At 47.9% G+C, this 24,401-nt stretch overlaps 1 protein-coding gene across 2 annotated transcripts in view; it reads right to left on the bottom strand.

Annotated features, from left to right (window-relative positions):
- Nucleotides 1-2,569: 2,569 nt before the first annotated feature.
- DEPDC1 (DEP domain containing 1) overlaps nucleotides 2,570-24,401 on the bottom strand; it is a 148,569-nt gene continuing 126,737 nt past the window's right edge. Inside the window, exons 5-12 of one of the 2 annotated variants that reach the window (XM_063939112.1) lie at nucleotides 22,329-22,459; nucleotides 22,196-22,243; nucleotides 21,007-21,147; nucleotides 17,271-18,101; nucleotides 15,655-15,827; nucleotides 15,375-15,551; nucleotides 4,899-5,063; nucleotides 2,570-4,644 (exon numbers count right to left, since the gene is read on the bottom strand). In XM_063939112.1, coding sequence (XP_063795182.1) covers nucleotides 4,504-4,644; nucleotides 4,899-5,063; nucleotides 15,375-15,551; nucleotides 15,655-15,827; nucleotides 17,271-18,101; nucleotides 21,007-21,147; nucleotides 22,196-22,243; nucleotides 22,329-22,459 — 1,807 coding nt within the window. In that variant the 3' untranslated portion in view covers nucleotides 2,570-4,503. The remainder of the gene's footprint in view (nucleotides 4,645-4,898; nucleotides 5,064-15,374; nucleotides 15,552-15,654; nucleotides 15,828-17,270; nucleotides 18,102-21,006; nucleotides 21,148-22,195; nucleotides 22,244-22,328; nucleotides 22,460-24,401) is intronic. The other variant, XM_063939113.1, reaches the window with a different exon arrangement.

Genomic DNA, 24,401 nt, shown 5'->3' with positions numbered 1-24,401 from the left:
GATGCCCATCTGAACAAGTGAAACGTCTGTACCAACTAAGAGCTTCTTGAAACTATTATCTGCATTATTAGTGGTTGGACTAACTCCGGCGGTATTCAATTCTTTTCACCCCATTCCACACCCGCTCTGTTTCTGCTGGGGCGTGGCATCATCGTTTCAGCTCGCTACCCCTGGGTAGCGAGGCACCCAACCCTTTATGCAGCTAAACCGGATTATTACTGGCGCGATATGTGCAATAACGGGGATCACTTTAGAAAGGAGATTGGACGTGATATATCATTTGAATACCACCCCTAGAGTACTCACTGGGGGGAATTCAAATGTTTGAAAAGTCAGTTGGGTGTCTGTTTTGTCCTGTATATTAGATTGTTTTTTCCTATCTAATATACAGGACAAAACAGACACCCAACTGACTTTTCAAACAATTGAATTCCCCCCAGTGAGCACTGTCTGGCATTCTCACTACATCCCCCTCTCGTTCACCACTAGTTCAGACTGGAGTGCGATTTTGTTTAGTGCCGGGCATGAGGACGAATTCAGCTGCCCACATCGCATCCGAGACTTAAGTTGAGAGATGCAGTTTACCGCACCCAATGCCCGGGGTTTGGCCATGGTGAACTGCATGGTTCTACTTCAGTTCTGGGCACAATGCTGTTCGCGCACGCGACACGCCCACAACTAGCATTTCGGTATGGGTTAAGCCAGAATTCTGCCCACATCTTAGCATCGCATTCATTTGACCTCCCCCTTTATGAGAAGAATCAGCCACCACCAAGCAGATAACGTTTTATAGAAGTGTCGATGCCCAAGGATGAAGTGCAGGGTTTTGTTTTACATTAAGCTGCTGTTAGGTTTAATATTCCTGTGTAATTTGGAGATGAGGCAGCGGAATTTAGGGCCTCCCTGTAGAATATTGGGCCCCAATTTGGTCTTGGTGGGCCGACTCTTCATCTCGACCTCCTGCGCATCCTGACCAAACCCACGCTCCATAGACACCTCCCTATGACCCTTGAGAAGACCCTGGTGCAGTGGCGAACCTGCAAGGCAGACCCAACCAATCAGATGTTGTCTCTCATTATCTAGGATTCAATACAGACGTGATAGCTAGAACTGAATGAGTTGCTACGGGCAACACCACTTTTCAATCTTCGAACCTTTAAGTAATCCTACCCCCAAGTCTTCTGGATCAGGGACTTTAGGTCTCCCTTGCTCATGTAGTAGTCCAGGGTGTTGGCAAACCAAAAAAACAAAACAAAAACAGAACCGGAGCCATAACTGAACATGCAGCACAGTCCACAATGGTGAAGCACTGATTGGCTGAGACCGTCTGACTTTTAGCCAATCAGCAGGTAGTTTCTATGGCAGCATCCGCTGATCAGCAGTGTCCCTCGTAGGAAATGTCATATCGCGGATTGCACCGTATATACTGCACAGCACAGTTGGCCGGATTGGATGACTGCATTTTTATTTGGGTTACCAAGACCCAGGATTACTACATGGGGATCAGTAACCGCCAAGTATGATTTTATGTATAAAAAAAAAAAAAAAAGGGGTTAAAACAATTGGTGTACAGTCATTAGTTTAAGATTTTCTTTACCGTAGGACTACAGGTGCCAGTGGGCCTTTAATGTCTGGGCATTGCTGACACTTGCAGTTCTCCATGGGCCTGCATGCTAGGAAAGGCTTGCTGGGACTTGTAGTTCCATTGCAAACAACATTAGACTATTCTACACCATGAAACTAGCATCCACCGCCACCAGGGATGCAGGGCTTTCAGTCCAGGCCTGGGAAGTTCCTCGGGAGAGAGACCCTTTAAAAATGGGGGAAGTGGAGGAGGGAGGGTGGGAGAGGGTTCCCGAGGAGTTCCGGGCCTAGGCTGACCAGTTTGGGGGTGTTGTATGTAATGACACTGGGACTCCATGAAGCGAGTCCCCCTACTATGACGTAAGCCCTCTGCTGGTTCGGCCTAGTGCTGGTTATTAGAAAAGCCAGGGGACCCACGCCGTTATTTACCCCAATATTGCAGCTCCAGAACAGGCTCAGACTTAAAACGAAACAGAAACTTGCAACTAGCTAGATGGCTGTAAGGGTTCATTACACAAAATCCTCTGTGCTGCTGGGACAGGAACCTTGCCTGGGACGATTACAGGCCTCTGAGGACACTGCAAATCATAAGAGCAGGGAACTGAACATCTTATTTGAAACCAAACTATGGGTTTTATTTTTTGTTTAGGTTTGGGTGGCAAAACCCTCAATTAGCCCCAGGACTTACCGTGTGTTAACCCACAGACTCTGGGTTAAGTGCCCAAAATCTAAGGGTAATTCTGTGCAGTAAGCCCCATAGGGGGTACTTAACATGGACCTTTCCTCACAGCTCCCGAGGCTGCTAGGAAGACTCTGCACTAAGTGCACCCTCAGGGGTTTACCGGCGACTGAGCGGCAGTAATTGAGTAGATCCTGGCAGAGCCGCGCAGCTAATGGAATTTGCTCCAGTCACATCTATCACATAACTCAATCTGTCAAAATACAGAAATATATTTTATTGTTTTTCATAGTTATTAAAAAGTATTTTTAGCTTTAAAGAAAACATAAGCTTTTTTCTTAAAAACAATATAAAGCCAAGTTCTTCATGCAGATACATAGAAAGTAAAAAAAAAAAAAAGTGAATAATTAAAAACATAAAAACACTGAAAATACATGTATAAATACAGGAGAACATTAACAATGGAGTGCAAATACAGCAAATATACACACTTCCTGAAGCGTCAGCTCACGAGGCACGACTGGTTTCAAACTTTTAAAGAATATCTGTCCGCTACACATAGCGGACGCAGCCATTTTGTGGGAGGAGCATAAATTAGCTCGGTTATGTCATATGGACCTAAAAGAACCAATAAACCGCATTCTCATGGATATTGGCCCAGCCCACAAAATGGCCTCTTCTGGTGTGCAGGAAACAGGTTCCATCTACTGTGTAAACGGGCAAGGGCCCTCATTCCGAGTTGTTCGCTCGCAAGCTGCTTTTAGCAGCATTGCACACGCTAAGCCGCCACCTACTGGGAGTGAATCTTAGCTTATCAAAATTGCGAACGAAAGATTTGCAATATTGCGAAAAGACTTCTCTGTGCAGTTTCTGAGTAGCTCGAGACTTACTCTTCCAGTGCGATCAGTTCAGTGCTTGTCGTTCCTGGTTTGACGTCACAAACACACCCAGCGTTCGCCCAGACACTCCTCCGTTTCTCCAGCCACTCCCGCGTTTTTCCCAGAAACGGTAGCGTTTTTTCAAACACTCCCATAAAACGTCCAGTTTCCGCCAGAAACACCCACTTCCTGTCAATCACACTACGATCACCAGAACGAAGAAAAAACCTTGTAATGGCGTGAGTAAAATACCTAACTGCATAGCAAATTTACTTGTCGCAGTGCAAACATTGCGCATGCGCAGTTAGCGGAAAATCGCTGCGATGCGAAGAAAATTACAGAGCGAACAACTCGGAATGACCACCAATATTTCAAATCGAGCATTTCAAGGAAACAAATGCTGTGGACAATGGCTTTTCTTTCTATGAAAGTTTGTCTGTCAGGAGACCAGGACTCTAATAAAAATGTAAAGTGTTATCGGATTGGCTTTCGTATTCTGAAAAAAGTAAGATGGCCTCAATGCTTGGAAACATTTCAGATTTGTAAGAGTTACAAAATCAACCATTTACACAGTAATTAAAGTTCTTTTAAACCTGAAGAATAAAGTTTTAATTCAAGTTCCTTGTTTTCAAGTCTTGTTATTAGCAGGAGACGTCGTACTTGGTAGCAATCTTTGGTAATTTAGCGTTCTTCATTTCACGGTGAGGGAAACACACATCAGTATTAGGAAATATATCATCAAAGCGGAACAGAACTCACTACAATGTCAGAATGACTGACGAACTGTCCGTGGGACACATTAAATATACAGGTACAGGATCATAATCCTCGTTCACCTGCAAGAAATAAAGCCGCATGGTTTACACATAGCTACGTGCAAAAAATAACCGCTGTGTGCTATCCTTCCTCTGAAATACAGCGGCCTATATGCTGCATGAAAATCGCCATTTAGTCTGCATTATAAGCACTAACTGGTCAGTGGTCCCAGCCCTACCCACATATCCCCCCCGTGAGTGCTCTTGTGGGTGGGAAATTGCCCAGAGCATAGTGCAGATAACAGGTCAGCTGTCCCCTGGCATTTACATACAACATCGCATGGTTAGCTATTTGTTGGCTTTACAATGTTGTGGTGATGTAATGATATATCGCATTGCTGTACACACTGCACCATCTGCCATACGAGGACGCAATATCGTCACATGCTTAACAGAACACCGCATTGTCCCATCTGATTGGTAGGTACACACTATCTGATGATCAGAGATTGGCCAATATATCACGTAGTGTGTACCCATTGGTTCCTTAGGTGAAGTTGGAAGGTAGACGGGGAGAACTTCCCTACAGAGGGGACCGCTGTGCTAGTCAGTGTCTTAAGCTGCGAAATTTTGGCCTTTTCAAAACCAGCATTGGCTGCTTGATTGTAGGTTTATCCCCAAAGAGTTTGGCCTCGCTCTCCGTGGTAGGGAAGCGGCTCTTGTATATTTCCGGATATTCTTTCTGAAACTGAGAGGAAGAGAATGGAAGAGATTTAGAAGCAACATTCTACACAATGAGGAGATCAGGGATGTTCTCAGCACTGCCTTAGGCCTAGCGCGTAACTGCTGCCCAAGTCCTGCACAAACCATTCTTTCTACTGGGAGGAGAATCCTCAGTAAGATGGTGTGGTCTATTATTGTAGAGTAAGCCATAATGCAAACAAGACTTCTATAGATTTATACAGTGAACTAAGAGTCGGCGGGAGAGACCCAAGGTCTGACCTGTTTCAGCTTTTTCTTCTTCTCTTTCGTCGACAGATTTTTATCCTTCACAATGTTCTCCAGAAGTTCCATAATGGCAGCCTGTGATGCGACGACTTTCTGCTTCTCAAACTCTTGTGCGCTAATCTGCTTGCAGAAATAGAAGCCAGAAGCCGGGTCATTCATCTGCAAAAATAAAGACCTTTAATTAGTGGCAGGGGATAAAAATAAATAAATAACGATTAAAAACAAAAATGAATTGAAAACGCTCATTCACATAATAAACCAAAATACCGTAAATCTAAAAGAATATTCAGGATGTCCCCAATAAGGTTTCCTAAATTAAATTACGAAATTAGATAGCGAAACATGTGATAACGAGATTTATGGTAAGAACTTACCGTTGTTAAATCTCTTTCTGCGAGGTACACTGGGCTCCACAAGGAATTACATCGGTGGGTGTAGAGTAGGATCTTGATCCGAGGCACCAACAGCCTCAAAGCTTTTGACTGTTCCCAAGATGCACAGCGCCGCCTCCTCTATAACCCCACCTCCACGCACAGGGAGCTCAGTTTTGTTAACCAGCCCAATGCAGTAGCAGGTACCAGAGACGACAACCGCTCGTAGCCAAATACACCACACACTCACCACAGGAGAGGATGTCAGTGGCTATGCCAATACCAACCCAAAGAAGCTAAGTGCGTCAGGGTGGGCGCCTTGTGGAGCCCAGTGTACCTCGCAGAAAGAGATTTAACAACGGTAAGTTCTTACCATAAAATAAGAATTTACTCCCCGGTAATTCTATTTCTCGTAGTCCGTAGTGGATGCTGGGAACTCCGTAAGGACCATGGGGAATAGCGGGCTCCGAAGGAGGCTGGGCACTCTAGAAAGATTTATGACTACCTGGTGTGCACTGGCTCCTCCCACTATGACCCTCCTCCAAGCCTCAGTTAGGACACTGTGCCCGGACGAGCTGACATAATAAGGAAGGATTTAGAATCCCGGGTAAGACTCTTACCAGCCACACCAATCACACCATAAAACTCGTGATACTATATCCAGTTTTACAGTATGAAAACAACGGAGCCTCTCAACAGATGGCTCAACAATAACCCTTTAGTTAACAATAACTATTTACAAGTATTGCAGACAATCCGCACTTGGGATGGGCGCCCAGCATCCACTACGGACTACGAGAAATAGAATTACCGGTGAGTAAATTCTTATTTTCTCTGACGTCCTAGTGGATGCTGGGAACTCCGTAAGGACCATGGGGATTATACCAAAGCTCCCAAACGGGCGGGAGAGTGCGGATGACTCTGCAGCACCGAATGAGAGAACTCCAGGTCCTCCTCAGCCAGGGTATCAAATTTGTAGAATTTTGCAAACGTGTTTGCCCCTGAGCAAGTAGCTGCTCGGCAAAGTTGTAAAGCCGAGACCCCTCGGGCAGCCGCCCAAGATGAGCCCACCTTCCTTGTGGAATGGGCATTCACAGATTTTGGCTGTGGCAGGCCTGCCACAGAATGTGCAAGCTGAATTGTACTACAAATCCAGCGAGCAATAGACTGCTTAGAAGCAGGAGCACCCAGCTTGTTGGGTGCATACAGGATAAACAGCGAGTCAGATTTTCTGACTCCAGACGTCCTGGAAACATATTTTCAGGGCCCTGACAACGTCTAGCAACTTGGAGTCCTCCAAATCCTTAGTAGCCGCAGGCACCACAATAGGCTGGGCCAGGTGAAACGCTGACACCACCTTAGGGAGAAATTGGGGACGAGTCCTCAATTCTGCTCTATCCATATGGAAAATCAGATAAGGGCTTTTACATGATAAAGCCGCCAATTCTGACACTCGCCTGGCTGAGGCCAAGGCCAATAACATGACCACTTTCCACGTGAGATATTTCAGATCCACGGTTTTTAGTGGCTCAAACCAATGTGATTTTAAGAAACTCAACATCACGTTGAGATCCCAAGGTGCCACAGGAGGCACAAATGGGGGCTGAATATGCAGCACTCCTTTCACAAATGTCTGAACTTCAGGTACTGAAGCTAGTTCTTTTTGAAAGAAAATCGACAGAGCCGAGATCTGTACTTTAATGGAGCCTAGTTTTAGGCCCATATTCACTCCTGCTTGCAGGAAATGCAGAAATCGACCTAGTTGAAATTCCTCTGTTGGGGCCTTTTTGGCCTCGCACCATGCAACATATTTCCGCCATATGCGGTGATAATGTTTTGCCGTAACATCTTTCCTGGCCTTAATAAGCGTAGGAATGACTTCTTCCGGAATACCCTTTTCCTTCAGGATCCGGTGTTCAACCGCCATGCCGTCAAACGCAGCCGCGGTAAGTCTTGGAACAGACAGGGCCCCTGCTGTAGCAGGTCCTGTCTGAGCGGTAGAGGCCACGGGTCCTCTGAGAGCATCTCGAAGTTCCGGGTACCACGCTCGTCTTGGCCAATCCGGAACCACGAGAATGGTGTTTACTCCTCTCTTTCTTATTATTCTCAATACCTTTGGTATGAGAGGCAGAGGAGGGAACACATAAACCGACTGGTACACCCACGGTGTCACTAGAGCGTCCACAGCTACCGCCTGAGGGTCCCTTGACCTGGCGCAATATCTTTTTAACTTTTTGTTGAGGCGGGACGCCATCATGTCCACCTGTGGTTTTTCCCAACGGTTTACCAGCATCTGGAAGACTTCTGGATGAAGTCCCCACTCTCCCGGGTGGAGGTCGTGTCTGCTGAGGAAGTCTGCTTCCCAGTTGTCCACTCCCGGAATGAACACTGCTGACAGTGCTAGTACATGATTCTCCGCCCATCGGAGAATTCTTGTGGCTTCTGCCATCGCCATCCTGCTTCTTGTGCCGCCCTGTCGATTTACATGGGCGACTGCCGTGATGTTGTCTGACTGGATCAGCACCGGCTGGTGTAGAAGCAGGGATTTTGCTTGACTTAGGGCATTGTAGATGGCCCTTAGTTCCAGAATATTTATGTGAAGGGAAGTCTCCTGACTTGACCATAGTCCTTGGAAGTTTCTTCCCTGTGTGACTGCCCCCCAGCCTCGAAGGCTGGCATCCGTGGTCACCAGGACCCAGTCCTGTATGCCGAACCTGCGGCCCTCTAGAAGATGGGCACTCTGCAGCCACCACAGTAGAGACACCCTGGTTCTTGGAGACAGGGTTATCAAGCGATGCATCTGAAGATGCGATCCGGACCACTGGTCCAACAGGTCCCACTGAAAGATTCTGGCATGGAACCTGCCGAAGGGAATTGCTTCGTAAGAAGCCACCATCTTTCCCAGGACCCGCGTGCAGCGATGCACTGATACCTGTTTTGGTTTCAGGAGGTCTCTGACTAGAGATGACAACTCCCTGGCTTTCTCCTCCGGGAGAAACACTTTTTTCTGGACTGTATCCAGAATCATACCCAGGAACAGTAGCCGTGTCGTCGGAACCAGCTGTGACTTCGGGATATTCAGAATCCAGCCGTGCTGGTGCAGCACCTCCTGAGATAGTGCTACTCCCACCAACAACTGTTCCTTGGACCTCGCTTTTATTAGGAGATCGTCCAAGTACGGGATAATTAAAACTCCCTTTTTTCGAAGGAGTATCATCATTTCCGCCATCACCTTGGTAAATACCCTCGGTGCCGTGGACAGTCCAAACGGCAGCGTCTGGAATTGGTAATGGCAATCCTGTACCACAAATCTGAGGTACTCCTGGTGAGGATGGTAAATGGGGACATGCAAGTAAGCATCCTTGATGTCCAGGGATACCATGTAATCCCCCTCTTCCAGGCTCGCAATAACCGCCCTGAGCGATTCCATCTTGAACTTGATTTTTTTTATGTATGTGTTCAAGGATTTCAAATTTAAAATGGGTCTCACCGAACCGTCCGGTTTCGGTACCACAAATAGTGTGGAATAGTAACCCCGTCTATCTTTCTTTCTAAGAGCTCAGGAGAGCCCCTAGTGTGCATCCAACCTCGGCCGGGCACAAAATCTAACTGAGGCTTGGAGGAGGGTCATAGTGGGAGGTGCCAGTGCACACCAGGTAGTCATAAATCTTTCTAGAGTGCCCAGCCTCCTTCGGAGCCCGCTATTCCCCATGGTCCTTACGGAGTTCCCAGCATCCACTAGGACGTCAGAGAAATCTCATTTTCTGCTGCGGGGTACACTGGGCTCCACAAGGAATTACATCGGGGACGCACCGTAGCGGGCACAAGAACCCGGCGTCCAAAGGAAGCATCCTGGGTATCGAAGGCATAGAACCTTATAAACGTGTTCCCTGAGGACCACGCAGCCGCCTTGCACAATTGTTCAAGGGTCGCACCACGGTGGGCCGCCCAAGAAGGTCCAACCGACAGAGTAGAATGGGCCTTAATGGTAGCAGGAGCTGGACGACCAGCCTGTATATAAGCATGTGCAATCACCTTTCTAATCCATCTTGCCAGAGTCTGCTTGGAAGCAGGCCAGCCACGTTTGTGAAAACCAAATAATACAAAAAGAGAATCAGATTTCCTTACGGAGGAAGTTCTCTTCACATAGATACGGAGAGCCTGTACCACATCCAAAGACCGTTCTGTGGGAGACAACTCAGGAGAATTAAAGGCCGGAACCACAATCTCCTGGTTAAGGTGGAAAGAAGACACCACCTTAGGCAAATAACCGGGCCACGTTCTAAGAACCGCCCGGTCACGGTGAAAAATCAAAATAGGGAGACTTGCAGGACAAGGCACCCAAATCTGAGACCCTTCTAGCCGAACCAATAGCCAGCAAGACCTTAAGGGAAAGCCACTTAAGGTCAGCAGAGGCAAGAGGCTCAAACGGAGACACTTGCAAGGCCTCCAAAACCACCGACAAGTCCCAAGGGGCCACAGGCGGCACATAAGGAGGCTGAATCCGCAACACACCCTGAGTGAATGTATGGACATCAGGTAGGGTGGCAATCTTTCTCTGAAACCAAACCGACAAGGCAGAAATGTGAACCTTGAGGGAGGCCAGACGCAGGCCTAAGTCCAGGCCCTGTTGTAGGAAGGCCAACAGTTTGGCCGTGCTAAACTTGAAAACATCATGATTGTGAGACGCACACCAAGTAAAGTAAGCATTCCAGACCCTATGGTAAATCCGAGCAGAAGCCGGCTTACGGGCCTTCAACATAGTTTGAACGACCGCCTCAGAAAACCCTTGGCCCTCAGGACGGAAGCCTCAAGAGCCATGTCGTCAAAGCCAGACAGGCCAAGTCCTGGTAAACACAAGGGCCCTGAATGAGAAGGTCTGGTCGTTGTGGAAGTAGAAGAGAACAATCTAGCGAGAGGCCCTGTAGATCGGAGAACCAGTGCAGTCTGGGCCACGCTGGAGCTAGCAGAAGTAGTCTTCCTCCTTCTTGCTTGAACTTCCGTATTACTCTGGGCAGGAGTGACACTGGAGGGAACACGTACAGCAGCCAAAAGTTCCATGGGATTGACAGAGCATCCACGAACACTGCTTGAGGATCCCTTGTCCTTGCTCCGAAGACCGGAACCATGTGATTGTGTCGAGACGCCATCAGATCCACATCTGTGAGGCCCCACTTGTCCACAAGAAGTTGAAACACCTCTGGATGTAGGTTCCATTCTCCGGCGTGCACGTCCTGACGACTGAGATAGTCCGTCTCCCAGTTCAGAACACCCCGGAATGAACACTGCTGATATGGCCGGCAGATGGCGTTCTGCCCACTGAAGAATCCTTGATACTTCCCTCATCGCCATGCAGCTTCGAGTGCCGCCTTGATGATTTATGTACGCCACCGTGGTGGCGTTGTCCGACTGTACTTGAACAGGTCTGTTCTGAATTAGACGCTGGGCCATTGTCAATGCGTTGAACACTACCCACAGTTCCAGAATATTGATCGGGAGCAGAGACTCCTCCTTGGTCCACCGACCCTGAAGAGAGTGTTGTTACAACACCGTGCCCCAACCTCTCAGACTGGCATCCGTCGTCATAAGGACCCATGTTGGTTATCCAGAAGGGACAGCCCCTGCTCAATTGTTGGTCCTGCAGCCACCAGCTCAGTGACAGGCGGACCTCCGGAGACAAGGAGATCATGTGAGATCTGACCCGGTGAGGCAGGCTGTCCCACTTGGCCAGAATTAACTTCTGCAGAGGGCGAAAGTGGAATGGAGCATACTCCACCATGTCGAAAGCCGACACCATGAGACCTAGCACTTGCATTGCCGAATGTATCGACACTTGCGGACGAGATAGGAAGCATCAAATCCTGTCCTGAAGCTTCAGGACTTTCTCCTGAGACAAGAACAACCGTTGGTTGAGAGTGTCCAATAACGCTCCCAGATGTAACATGCTCCGAGAAGGAACCAGGGAGGATTTCTTCCAGTTGATCAGCCACCCGTGGGCTTTCATGCACTGGACCGTCAGATCGAGATGACACAGGAGAAGTTCTGGGGAATTTGCCAGGATCAACAAATCGTCCAAGTACGGTAGGATCCTGACCCCTTGACGGCGGAGCATAGCTGTCATGACCGCCATTACTTTGGTGAAAACTCAGGGAGCCGTTGTTAAACCAAAGGATAACGCCCAAAATTGGTAATGAAGGTTGCCCACCGCAAACCGCAGGTACTGCTGAAGAGATACCGCAATAGGAATATGCAGGTAGGCATCCTGTATGTCCAGGGAGACCATATAGTCCCCAGGCTCCATGGCCAGAACAATAGAGCGCAGGGTTTCCATACGAAACTTGGAGACCCGCACGTTTGTTCAAGGACTTCAGATTGAGAATGGGCCGCGAGGACCCATTCGGCTTCGGGACTAGAAACAGTGGTCAATAGTACCCCTTGCCTCTCTGAGCCAGAGGCACCTGTACTACCACTCCTGTGGTCAGGAGGGAATGTACCACCGACTGCAATGTGTTTGCTTTTGCCAGATACAGAGGCACATCTGTCAGGCAAAACCGCTGCGGGGGACAATTCTTGAAGGGTATGGCGTAACCTCGAACAACGACTTCCCTCGCCCAGGTATCTGAAGTGGTCCTCAACCATTCCTGGGCAAAACCTAGAAGTCGGCCCCCCACCTTGGGATCCCCTAGAGGGAGGCTCGCCCCGTCATGCGACAGGCTTGTCCGTTTTGGAAGCTGGCTGACGGGCGGCTCAGGCACGCTTTGGTCTGGGCTTGGCAGGTCTGGAAGCACAAGCTTGCTTTGGGTACGCTTGACCTTTTGCTTTACCTGGAGGACGAAAGGGCAGAGGGAAAGTACTTTTAACCTTCTGCGTTGAAGGAGCCGTACTAGGTAGGCAAGCTGTTTTAACAATAGCCAGATCAGCCACAATCTTATTGAGGTCTTCTCCAAAGATAATGTCTCCCTTGAAAGGAAGCACCTCCAGGGTTTTCTTTGAATCCATATCTACCGACCAGGATCTCAACCAAAGGATATGTCTGGCCAAGACGGACGTAGTAGCAGCCTTGGCCACGAGCACCCCGGCATCGGAGGCCGCCTCCTTAAGGTATAGAGAAGCCGTGAAGATATACGAGAGACATTGTCGGGCATGCTCTGATGCATTGGAAGGCAGTTTCACCTCAAGTTCCTGAGCCCACGCCTCAACAGCTTCAGCAGCCCAAGTCGCTGCAATTGTTGGCCTATGTACAGCCTCCGTTAGGGTATAAATCGCTTTTAAACAGCCCTCCACACGTCGATCCATCGGTTCCTTCAGAAAGGTGACGGTAGTTACTGGCAGAGGAGAGGAAACAACCATACGCACCACATGAGAATCTACAGGCGGAGGGGTTTCCCAATTTTTACATAAAGAGAGGATAGCGAGCCAGTCTCTTATTCGGTATAAATTTAGTCCCTGGATTCTCCCAGGATTCCTGGCGTATGTCAGCCAGGTGATCAGAATGGAGTAAAACTTGTTTAACCACCTTCTTACGCTTAAACCTATCCGGTTTCTTGGAGACAGACTCAGGCTCATCAGTCACCTGAAGAATGGGTCTGATCACCTCAATCAAATCCGGGACATCCACTAATGATTTTCCTTCCCTGTCAGAAACATCTGTGTCAGTGTCTGTGGGATCAGTATATGCACCGTCCTCTTCAGAGGATGCGTCTGGAATAGCCGTGGATTGGGAGGAGGTAATGGCCCGTTTAGGTGAGAGTGACCCTTAGATTTAGTCATAGATCGGTTCAAATGCTGTAACCGAGTAGAAAGCTGATCCGCCCATGGCGGGTTCACAGCAGGGATCATAAACTGTTGCAGTGGCACAGGTGGTCCCACAGGGGGCGTTAATTTAGTCACAAGCGTGTTTACTAATGTGGAAAATGTAGCCCAAGATGGGTCTTGTGATGCCCCAGGTGCTACCGACCCACTGGGGGGCAAGGAACCCCCTGAACCTGAACACTCAGCTGCGATATAATCCTCCATGACGTCCGCAGTCTCACTACCACGCAGTGTGGGAGAAGCCGCAGCGGTGTTGCCACGTGTAGCAGACATAACTATGTGCACAATATTGGGCAACCAGGTACAAAGTGTAGCAGCACTATACCGACAAGAACTCCCAGTAAAGCGTGCCTAAGGTAGCACAGACCGTGAGTTCAAGAGATATAGATGATATGGTGACTATAAATCACAAGTAAAAATACACTGTCAGTATATCTTGTGATACACACCTATATTAAACAGAAAGAAAAACCTGAAAACACTTGGCCCCCTCAGGTATAGCAATACAGGAGTAGCCCACTGAGTGAAATACCCTGTAATAAGGTAACCACGCAGCAGCTAAATGCAAACACACGTATATAGTCACAAGCGTGCCATGCAGAAATTATGTACCATAAACTGCACTGGACTAGCTATACAAAGTAATACTCAGTATGGCTATACGTGATAACAATAGATATAACAATGCACAGTAAACACTGGATGTATATCACAGGGTGTTTGTACCACACAACCCTGAATGTATGCACTCTTTCTTAACTAACACGGTCCCAGTGACAGGTAGAATACTTAAGTGTCCTGTAAGAAGCACAGCACTGGCAATCAGGCGGTTCCACAGAGAAGGATTTCCCCCAGCAGTCCTAGAAACAGCTCAGTTCGATCTGTGATGGCTGCTGGTCAGGAGTGAGGGAGAGATATGCAGCTCCAGGGCGGGAACATTGCAGAAATGGCGCGCTGGGGGAGGGGCCTCAGGTCCGGCCTGCTCCACCTGCACCGGGCGCTGCGGGCAGTACAAAACAGGGTTAATATAGGAGAAAACCCCCCAGACCTGTGCCCCTTAACTGTCCCTGGTGGCTAGTGGAGCGGCTGCCCAGTAATCAGTGTCCATGCCAGCGCGGCCCGCCCCCTATGGTCGCGCTGGATCACGGTAAAGTGCGGGCACAGAAGCCCCTTACCTCCCCATCGTCAGCGGCCTCGCGATCCAGGTCGGTGTGTGTGTGACCGACCTTTGGAAGAAACCGGAGCATCCGCTGCAGTGACCCGGCAACCAGGGCGCGGGAGTATACAGCGCCGCTGCGGGTGATGGAGCTTCAGCAGAGATGTCTATTAGACCGAGCCTGCTGCAGCCCTTGTAGATTCTGATAAAAGATTTCTTCTTTTCTGTCAAATTTAATAGCTAAGAATAGGCTGCCTGAGGCAGCCCCCTGTTAAGTGACCTGCTACTGCAGTCACCAACTACAAACTGAGCTCCCTGTGCATGGAGGCGGGGTTATAGAGGAGGCGGCGGCGCTGAGCATCTTGGGAACAGTCAAAAGCTTTGAGCCTGTTGGTGCCTCGGATCAAGATCCTACTCTACACCCCCCGATGTAATTCCTTGTGGAGCCCTGTGTACCCCGCAGCAGAAATATAAATCTGGGGTGTGGGTCAACCAGAATTAGGTCGACCCCATAGGGTCGACATGAAAAACGTAGACACAAAAGGTCAACATGTTTCGGCCAGGTACCTCGCTCTACCACTGCGCTCGTCACAGGTTACTATTCCCTATCCTAGTCCATGTGGATGGTAAATGATGCTGAACTTTTACATGTTGACCAACTATGTGGTGTCAACCTAACCCAAAACCCATATATCGGAGGTCACAATCTCCCACAGGGTGTGACAAGATCCTATCGCAACATTCCTCTTACGGTTAACATGTAGAGTTGCAAACTGGCCAAGACCCTCCGACTTCACCCTTGCCTACATGTGGATATAGCCTTGCTGAAATAATCTGTGCTGCTGTAGACATTCTACGTGGCTCCATGTTGCTCTAACTCCACCCGCCTCTTCACCTACGTGGCCAGCTGTGATGAATGAGTGTAGTAAGTGCGCTGACACTAGGCTAACACCTTCTAAAAGGGTGGCCCTTGCTTCTGATTGAATGGCGTTTGATAAATGGCAGCCAGAAGCTAAGTTGCTATGGGCAACTTCTCCACTCTTTAGGAGGGCTGCTACATCTCCCTCATAGTTGTGACTCACGCCCCAGTGAAATGCACTAAAGCCGTTACTTGGAGGAGATTTAGCGTACATGAGCTCTCTGGAGGTACTGGATATGATCCTGAGCCGCCGTCTGCAGATAACAAGGCACTTGGAGGACATCTTGGTGATGGTCCATGAGGAAGGAGACCAGTCGTGTAGCGAGTAACTCATCCAGGTCCACCTCTTCTGCACAGCACAGCACACAGCGAGAGAAGGTCTGGATCATCTGGAACGACAGAATTTCAATGGAAAACAAGAAACTCACTCCAAAACTCAGGACATGACTCCCAAAGAGGTGACCGGCCTTCATTGCCAGGCGAGCTACTCACCAGTGATCTGGTCCCCGTGGCATCGTGCAGGCGTGGCATGTCCACATTCTGACTCATGCGGGAGATCATTCTCATCAGCAGCTGGAGCTTCCTGCGGTTGGGAGGAGGGAGCAGCAGGCAGCACAGCTGCAGAGCATCTATAGCGACTCTCTCCAGGTGAGGCTGCAGCAAGCCTGGGAGCAGGAGGAGATACGTCAGTGCAGAGACTACAGTCAGTGATCTCCATAGAGGACCACTACACCGGGAACATAAGACGCCTTAACAGTGATTGTGCGTCAAATATACAAATGTATTGGCTTGTTCGTGTTCGCCTGGGGATTTAGCAAGTACATTCCCCTTTCCTTGTGGCTTTCTGTACATCATGGTCACGCATTTCGCTCAGACCGTTTATGCTCATTAACCGCTTTGGGTCATATTTATTATAAAAGTATGACATGAACAAGACAATAAATTAAAATAAACTGAAAGCAGAACAAAACCGAAATGACTGGAGTCACAATTGGTCGGAACGTCTCCTTATAGCGCCTTACTCTGAATAAACGTGTATAACCTAACGTCACGCGCACCAAGTAACATATAAATGTGCGCATTTTACATCTTGTTCAATTATACACATCCGCAACACACATCTGAAGCAGCCGTTTTGTGGACTAAAGCACCAGCTCACCAATCCATTCCACTATTAATCCAGTGACCTCACTGAGGCAAGCTGTGCCTCGTGCCTGGTCACTGCCTCCTAGTAAAGAGGCAGACTCTACCGTTAAGCGTATTGGTTTAGTACACAACATTGGCTGCTTCTGCTGTATGCAATAGGTTGGAACACCAAGTATAGGATGTAAATGTAACGTCATACTGGATCATGCTGCACAGATGTTACACACAGATCTAGGCACAGATGCGATTGGATTGTAGATTGCAGTTTGAATAGGCTTCCCATTCTATCCCTTTAAACCGGACGCTCATGAATTACACAGGTTCTGTGGCTGCTTAAGTCCAACTGAAATGCAGGCTTGAAGTCAGCCAGCCACAGAACCTGTGTAATTCATGTGTCCCGATTTAAAGGGACAGTATGGTAAGCTGAAGTTTGAAGCATTTACCAAAGATTAAGAAACAGACAAATCAAAACGGTTCTACACAAACTAGCGGCATCCCAGACAGCAGAGCACCAAGCACCGACAGCACCCAGGATAGCATTCTGTCATTTCAGCTGGAATTTAAAGTTAGATGTAATTTCCACATGCACAGCCCATGTATAAGCAATGAAAAAAGGTCTACACGGCAATAAGTCAAAAACAAACTACTGTATTAATATTCTAGCATCTAACTTCAACTGCAAAACATTTTTTTGGGGGGGTTTACAGACCCCATGAACCCCTAAAACTTCAAATGTGTATTCTGTTGGGAGAGGTATTGAATACCTGTATGGACACACTTCCATTTAAAGTAAGCTGAAGGAGAACAAGGCATGCCTTTACGCAGTAGTGAGAAGGACACATATTAGACATAAAAGCATTACTGTGATTGAAGAAGGTTAAGTGACGTCACATGCAGGAATTATAAGTAGGTGCCATCACACAGACATGCGGGAAACATGCAATAAAAAGCATTAACCTTACTTTGCGTGCCAGTGCAGGGCTGGGAAGCGTGCAGTGCAGAGGAGGGGAGAGAGGACCTAGACAGTTCCATAGTACTCTGACACAGGCGTTTGGTTACAACGATATCCGGGTCAGCCGCTTCTCTTCCCTCTATAGAGCTCAACCGCTTCTGCAGTTTACATTGCGCAGTTTGACTGGGCTTCACGGTGATTTCAGCGATTGGAGCGTTTATACTAGAACAAGACCCAAGGTAATCTCCCAGGCTCTTTGATCTAAAGAGTCCGCTAGAATCCGGCTTACAAGAGCTCTCGGACATAAGATGGCGCTGCGGAGCCTGAGCCGGGCCGAAAGATTCAACGTCGCTTCCCAAGGAAACGTCCTCACCTGGCGGAAGGTTTGGAGAACATGGCTGTGAAATTGGAGAAGTCGTCTCTGGAAAGTCTCTTTCTGAATAGGACATTTCTGCGATTCCCTCCATTGAGCAACTGCGTAGTCGCGCTTTAAAAGGCGCGCTAGCATCCCTTCTGGAGATGGAAAGGTTCTGACAGCTGCCGCCCATAACCTGGCCAGACCTTGTCCATCTACTAAGAGACATGTGCAGCCGCGCTTTGTTGGAGTCGTGTGGTACAAACTTGTTGTGCTCCCTGCCGATTTCTCCAAAGCTTTGGTCGTCGTCATCCTCTTCTTCTTCATTGGGGACTTTACGCAGCAAGCTAAGGAGCAAGCACTCTGTCGACTTAAAATGTGCATCACTTAATTGCAGCGATTTGGATGGCTGCGGAGCGGGCGGTTCTCTCTTTAGTTTATGCCTCCTGCTGCGCCTGTGGGGAACCATTACGTAGCCACATACGACTGACCGGGAATGAAATAGAAGTTAAACATTTCAGGAGTGGTAAATAAATTCTGGTTAGAAGCTTATATGTTAGAGTGTGACAGCATCGCCAAAGCACTTAGTAGCCAGACTATAGGAAACACTATAACTGCATGCTAGGTTAGGACTATGGAACAATGAGCCTTAAGCTTACGCCGTAGGACAAAAGCAGCATTTAAAACAAGCTGGATGTATGAACTTCAGTTGAGAGCTGTGTTTGGCTTCCTGTTTTCCACCAGCCCGCAGGTAACAGGACACCGGTCCCCACCAGCACACTTGGGACATCTAAGTGGGTACTGTTATCATGCAGGGACTGCCAGTAATCAGAGCAGCCGTTATGGGAACTGGCAGCTTGCCATGTCTTTGCAAATGCATGCAACAAATATATCTCTGAATACAATGTAGCTTTCAAGTATTGTTGCAAGTACTATTTAGGGTGCAGGGGGATACCTGGGGAAGAACCAGCCCCCCCCCCCCCTTTTTTTTCCCCTCCTCTCAGATTATCACATCCCTACTGCGATTCCCTACACTGGCACATCACATACGCCAGATCCCAGTTTAAACAACGCATCATCACTCATCCCCCCCCTTTATACATCTCCAAATACTGTCCATCTACAACCCACACTCCACCTCTCTAAGGTGGTCATTCCGAGTTGTTCGCTCGCTAGCTGCTTTTAGTAGCAGTGCACACGCTAGGCCGCCGCCCTCTGGTAGTGTATCTTAGCTTAGCAGAAAAGCGAACGAAAGATTAGCAGAACTGCTACTAAATAATTCCTTGCAGTTTCTGAGTAGCTCCAGACCTACTCCTAGATTGCGATCAGCTCGGTCCGTTTAGTTCCTGCTTTGACGTCTCAAACACGCCCTGCGTTCGGCCAGCCACTCCCCCGTTTCTCCAGACACTCCTGTGTTTTTCCCTGACACGCCTGTGCTTTTTAGAACACTCCCGGAAAACGCTCAGTTACCACCCAAAAACGCCCCGTTCCTGTCAATCACTCACTGATCAGCAGTGCGACTGAAAAGCGCTGCACGAACAACAGCAAAACTGCTAAGTAAATAACTAAGCGCATGTGACCTGCGTACCATGCGCATGTGCATTTAGCAACAAATCGCAGCATAGCTAATATCGGCAATGAGCGAACAACTCGGAATGACCACCTAAGTCTGACTTCTCTCATTGCCCGGCTATGAAATACCCCAGAATGTCTAATCCAAGTTCACCACCGGTTCCGCAAACTCCCATCCCCTGTACAATTCTTACCTGCCGGCGGCATCTACACAATCATCCAGAAACACAAAGTACAAGATACTTCTCTCGTGTGTCCATAAGGCTAGCCCTGCTGGCAGCATGTAGATACAATTTCATCATTCAGAATGTCGATAATGTTGAACCCGGAATGCTGACATGCTTATGCGCTATATATAGTATTATAACGTTGTGAAATGTGATGCTTTATCATCATGTTCTAAAGCAGCGGACACCGCTCCTAATTCAGACCTGATCGTCGTCGTGTGAAATCACACAGCAGCCGATTATCGAACGCCTGTCCATGTGTACGGAACGTAATGCGCAGGCCAAACTGCTAAAAAATCCTGCGTCTTTTTTGATCGCTAGGCGAACGCAGGCTGATTGACATGAAGCCGGCGTTTGGGGGTGGTAACTGCCCGTTTTATGGGAGTGCCTGGAAAACGCAGGGGTTCATTTTCGCACAGACTGGAAAAATCATTAGATGGCGAGTGAGTTGCGAACGGATTTGTAGCTGACCGGCATTTGCAAAGCTTTTCGCACGGTGTGCGCAGACTTGCACAGGGCGTGTATTCACTCTGTCTGGGTGGCGACTAAACCTCTGCAAATTCGCAGAGGTGCTATCGGGTCTGAATTAGGCCCACTGTCACAATACTTTAATATCGCATTATTATTACATGTCAGCACGGAGAGTTTAATAAAAGTGTCTCAATGTCGATTTTATGAATGTTGAAAATACATACTGAGCCGACTAAGGTGGTCATTCCGAGTTTATCGCTCGCTAGCTGTTTTTAGCAGCCGTGCAAACGCTATGCCGCCGCCCACTGGGAGTGTATTTTAGCTTAGCAGAAGTGCGAACAAAAGGATCGCAGAGCGGCTACAAAATAATTTTGTGCAGTTTCAGAGTAGCTTCAGACCTACTCAGCGCTTGCGATCACTTCAGACTGTTCAGTTCCTGTTTTGACGTCACAAACACGCCCTGCGTTCTCCCAGCCACGCCTGCATTTTTCCTGGCACGCCTGCATTTTTCCGAACACTCCCTGAAAACGGTCAGTTGACACCCAGAAACGCTCTCTTCCTGTCAATCACTCTGCGGCCAGCAGTGCGACTGAAAAGCTTCGCTAGACCCTGTGTGAAACTACATCAGCCGTTGTGAAAGTACATCGCGCGTGCGCATTGCGCCTCATACGCATGCGCAGAAGTGCTGTTTTTTTTGCATCATCGCTGCGCAGCGAACATTTTCAGCTAGCGATCAACTCGGAATGACCCCATAGAACCCTAAATAACAGAAGTCCAAGCTAGGGAGGTGACTACTTGCTATGAGCGCTTACCATGAGTATTACACAAAATACAGATAGATACAAACAAGTAAGATACAAGGTACTTCCACAGCATTAGATTCTAGACTGCGTATTAGGCTTTAAGAGGAGACAGGACCAAGTCAGCCAAATGGGACAGCTTCCATTATAATGGCATCCAAGACATGATACAGCGTTACCTAGGGTGCACTAACAATAGAATAAACAAAACAAGCTGTAAAAGGGCCGGGCATGCTATGGTGTTTATAGGAAGCGTACGGGAGACTAGCTGCAGGCAGATAAAATCTCACCTACTGGGTGATGACGATGGGAAATACATACCCAAGATATTCACAAAGAGCTCATAAAACTCGTACGTGAGGAGAGGCTCCGGGAGGTTCAGGAAGTAATCAGCAACCGTCCTAAATACGTCGCGCTCAAACCCGGGATACGTCGGCTGGCTCAGGTCGTTATTGCGTGGCCCTGAAGGAAGAGAGAAGGGTCCCGTATACTGTTGGGGAAGCGGACAAACACCTGTGTAATGAGCTGTATATACATAGAGCAGGGTAACAGTGCCTGGTGGGAAAGGACCATGTGATCACAGACATGTCACCATATCACTGAGCATCAGGCACCCGATACTGGCAATGTAGTGTGCACATATGCAGCACACACCGTAGACCCTGAATTTACTTTTTAATCTGAAGCTGCAAACTAAAATATCAGATTTAGGAGCGAATATGGGGCAAAAAATAAATAAATCACCATTTAGGGTGCCAAATCTGGGTATTGCCTCGCCATTGCAATAGCATTCTGATTACCACCCTCGATGCGCTCCTAATTGAATTGACCAGTATGAGTTCTATTTAAAGTCCCTATAGATTGTAGACTTGCGAGCAGGGCCTTCCTACCTCTATGTCTGTCTGTTTTTACCCAGTTATGTTCTATAACTGTTGTTCTAATTGTAAGCGCAACGGAATATGCTGCGCTATATAAGAAACTGCTAATAAATAAATAAATAAATAAAGTGTACCCACTGTCTGCTCACAGCGGAAGGCGCCATCTTGTGGGCAGAAGCAATAGTTACAAGTGCCTGAGTGATCAATGACATTACTTTATAGTAAGCTGAACGTTTGTGCAATTCACAAAACAGCCAAATGCCCAGTACGTAGACAGCTGAATTATAATTGTACTACACATGCATGAGGCACAGTGTTACCACCCAACTCAGCGGCTCCCAACTGCGTTGTGATCATTGCTCTTCTATTACATCTTACCATCAATGCCTCAGATTTCACCAGATTATTATATGGGCCAATCATAGATGAACGCGGCAGCTTCCATTGGGTCTCAGAAAATCTAGCAGAAAAACGCTCTGCAGTCCGACTATCCAAACACAATTCTAAGTATACAGCTGAACATCAATGCCTAAAGAGCCGGCCTGCCTTTCTGTGACAACAGCCCATAGGCGTCCGTCATACATAAAAACCATAAACAGTACAGTCTGCAAACACTGATCCTCTGTACTCACAGTTTGCCAGACATTTCATAGCAGACAGGACCCAGTGAGGAAGATCATCTACAGAAATAAATAAAAGTAGTTAATACAAAGTGGTGGAAACGAGAAGAAATTTCCTTCCAAACGAGACGTGAAGATAATGAACCTGTTTTATCTTGCAGAAAGACGACTCCGTGCTTACTGGTGTGCGTCATATTGTACATGATGTGGCCAGGATTTATCTGGGATGGGTTCAGGACGTCGTCCAACGACGGCAAGGCGAGAATTTTCTGCAGACTAAGCAAAGTGACACAACATGTGTGAGCGGCCTATACAGAGTCTCAGCGGCAGTGGGCTAGTGTAATAGAAAGAGGCGGCCGCACTCTTACTAGCAGAAAAATAAAAATACAGCCTAGAAATTCAACGACATTTTGTGATTCAGCCATGTCCCAATTCCCAGCGACTTGATGGACTTAGGATTCAGCCAACAGGCTTCAATCTTGTTTATGTAAAAAGTACAACACCAGCTGTTTCTGGGTAAACATTTACTGTGTTCCACAGGACTTCACGTGTGGTTTGTACTTACATATGGCCCCACAGCACAGACCCCACTTACGTAACAGTAAGAGCACAACAGACCAACTACAGACCAAACGCGGGCACAACTGGTATTCTGGCACTTAATTAGAAATAATGAAACCTGGAGGTAAAGCAGATTCACAAATATGGTTTTAGGAATAATAACCTGAATATCGCAGGAATGAACAATCCAATTACTCAATAATGAGCGAAAAATCACAGAATGTCCATCCAAATAATTAATTAAAATTATATTTATTGATAAAGCAATGTGGGTACAAATCCCTAATTTACCTTTATTTGTATTCATGTTGGAGAGTGAATTCTCACAAGGGGGGCATTCAGGTGCGTTTGCACCCGAGACCATTGATGCAAAGAACTGATCTTTGGTACTCTGCGCATGCACAGGGCGTGTTCTGCACGGGCGTGAACGGGTCCTGCGGCATAGGATACAGGCTGGCATCAGACTGTCACTGACTGACAGTCTGACGCTGTTTCAGGGGCGGCGACGGACTCCGTTTGGAAAAACGGAGGCACAATGCCACCGATTAGGGGCTGGCAAGAGGCCAGGGATCTCTGTCGCAGTACGGAGATTTACCGGCCTGTGTGATGGGCGGCTTGCATGGCGCCACGGGTGCCGCAAGCTGCCTGAAGGTGGATGCTTTGAGCCCATGCCGTGTCCTAAGACGCAGCTCGTATCACTAGTGCAGCAGGAGGCGTCTGCATGTAATAGACGCCCCTTTCTGCATTTACATATAGCGCTATCACTGCGCTAGTAACACCAACCACACCTAAATGAGGCACAATGACAGACCAAATTATTAAATACAGCAAGTTTTAACAGGAAAAAAAAAATAAAAAAGGAAAAATCAGTGCAAGTAAGAAACACAAAAGTTCTCTTTAAAACAAAAAATAAGATTTTACTTACCGATAAATCTATTTCTCGTAGTCCGTAGTGGATGCTGGGACTCCGTAAGGACCATGGGGAATAGCGGCTCCGCAGGAGACAGGGCACAAAATAAAAGCTTAAGGATCAGGTGGTGTGCACTGGCTCCTCCCCCTATGACCCTCCTCCAAGCCTCAGTTAGGATACTGTGCCCGGACGAGCGTACATAATAAGGAAGGATATTGAATCCCGGGTAAGACTCATACCAGCCACACCAATCACACCGTACAACTTGTGATCTGAACCCAGTTAACAGTATGATAAACGCAAGGGAGCCTCTGAAAAGATGGCTCACAACAATAATAACCCGAATTTTTGTAACAATAACTATATACAAGTATTGCAGACAATCCGCACTAGGGATGGGCGCCCAGCATCCACTACGGACTACGAGAAATAGATTTATCGGTAAGTAAAATCTTATTTTCTCTGACGTCCTAGTGGATGCTGGGACTCCGTAAGGACCATGGGGATTATACCAAAGCTCCCAAACGGGCGGGAGAGTGCGGATGACTCTGCAGCACCGAATGAGAGAACTCCAGGTCCTCCTCAGCCAGGGTATCAAATTTGTAGAATTTAGCAAACGTGTTTGCCCCTGACCAAGTAGCTGCTCGGCAAAGTTGTAAAGCCGAGACCCCTCGGGCAGCCGCCCAAGATGAGCCCACTTTCCTTGTGGAATGGGCTTTTATTGATTTTGGCTGTGGCAGGCCTGCC

This window comes from Pseudophryne corroboree, chromosome 9 (assembly GCF_028390025.1).
Source record: "Pseudophryne corroboree isolate aPseCor3 chromosome 9, aPseCor3.hap2, whole genome shotgun sequence".
Classification (NCBI taxonomy): Eukaryota; Metazoa; Chordata; class Amphibia; order Anura; family Myobatrachidae; genus Pseudophryne; species Pseudophryne corroboree.
The sequence above is the reverse complement of the archived record's forward strand: the minus strand, read 5'-3'. Positions and strand labels throughout refer to the sequence as shown.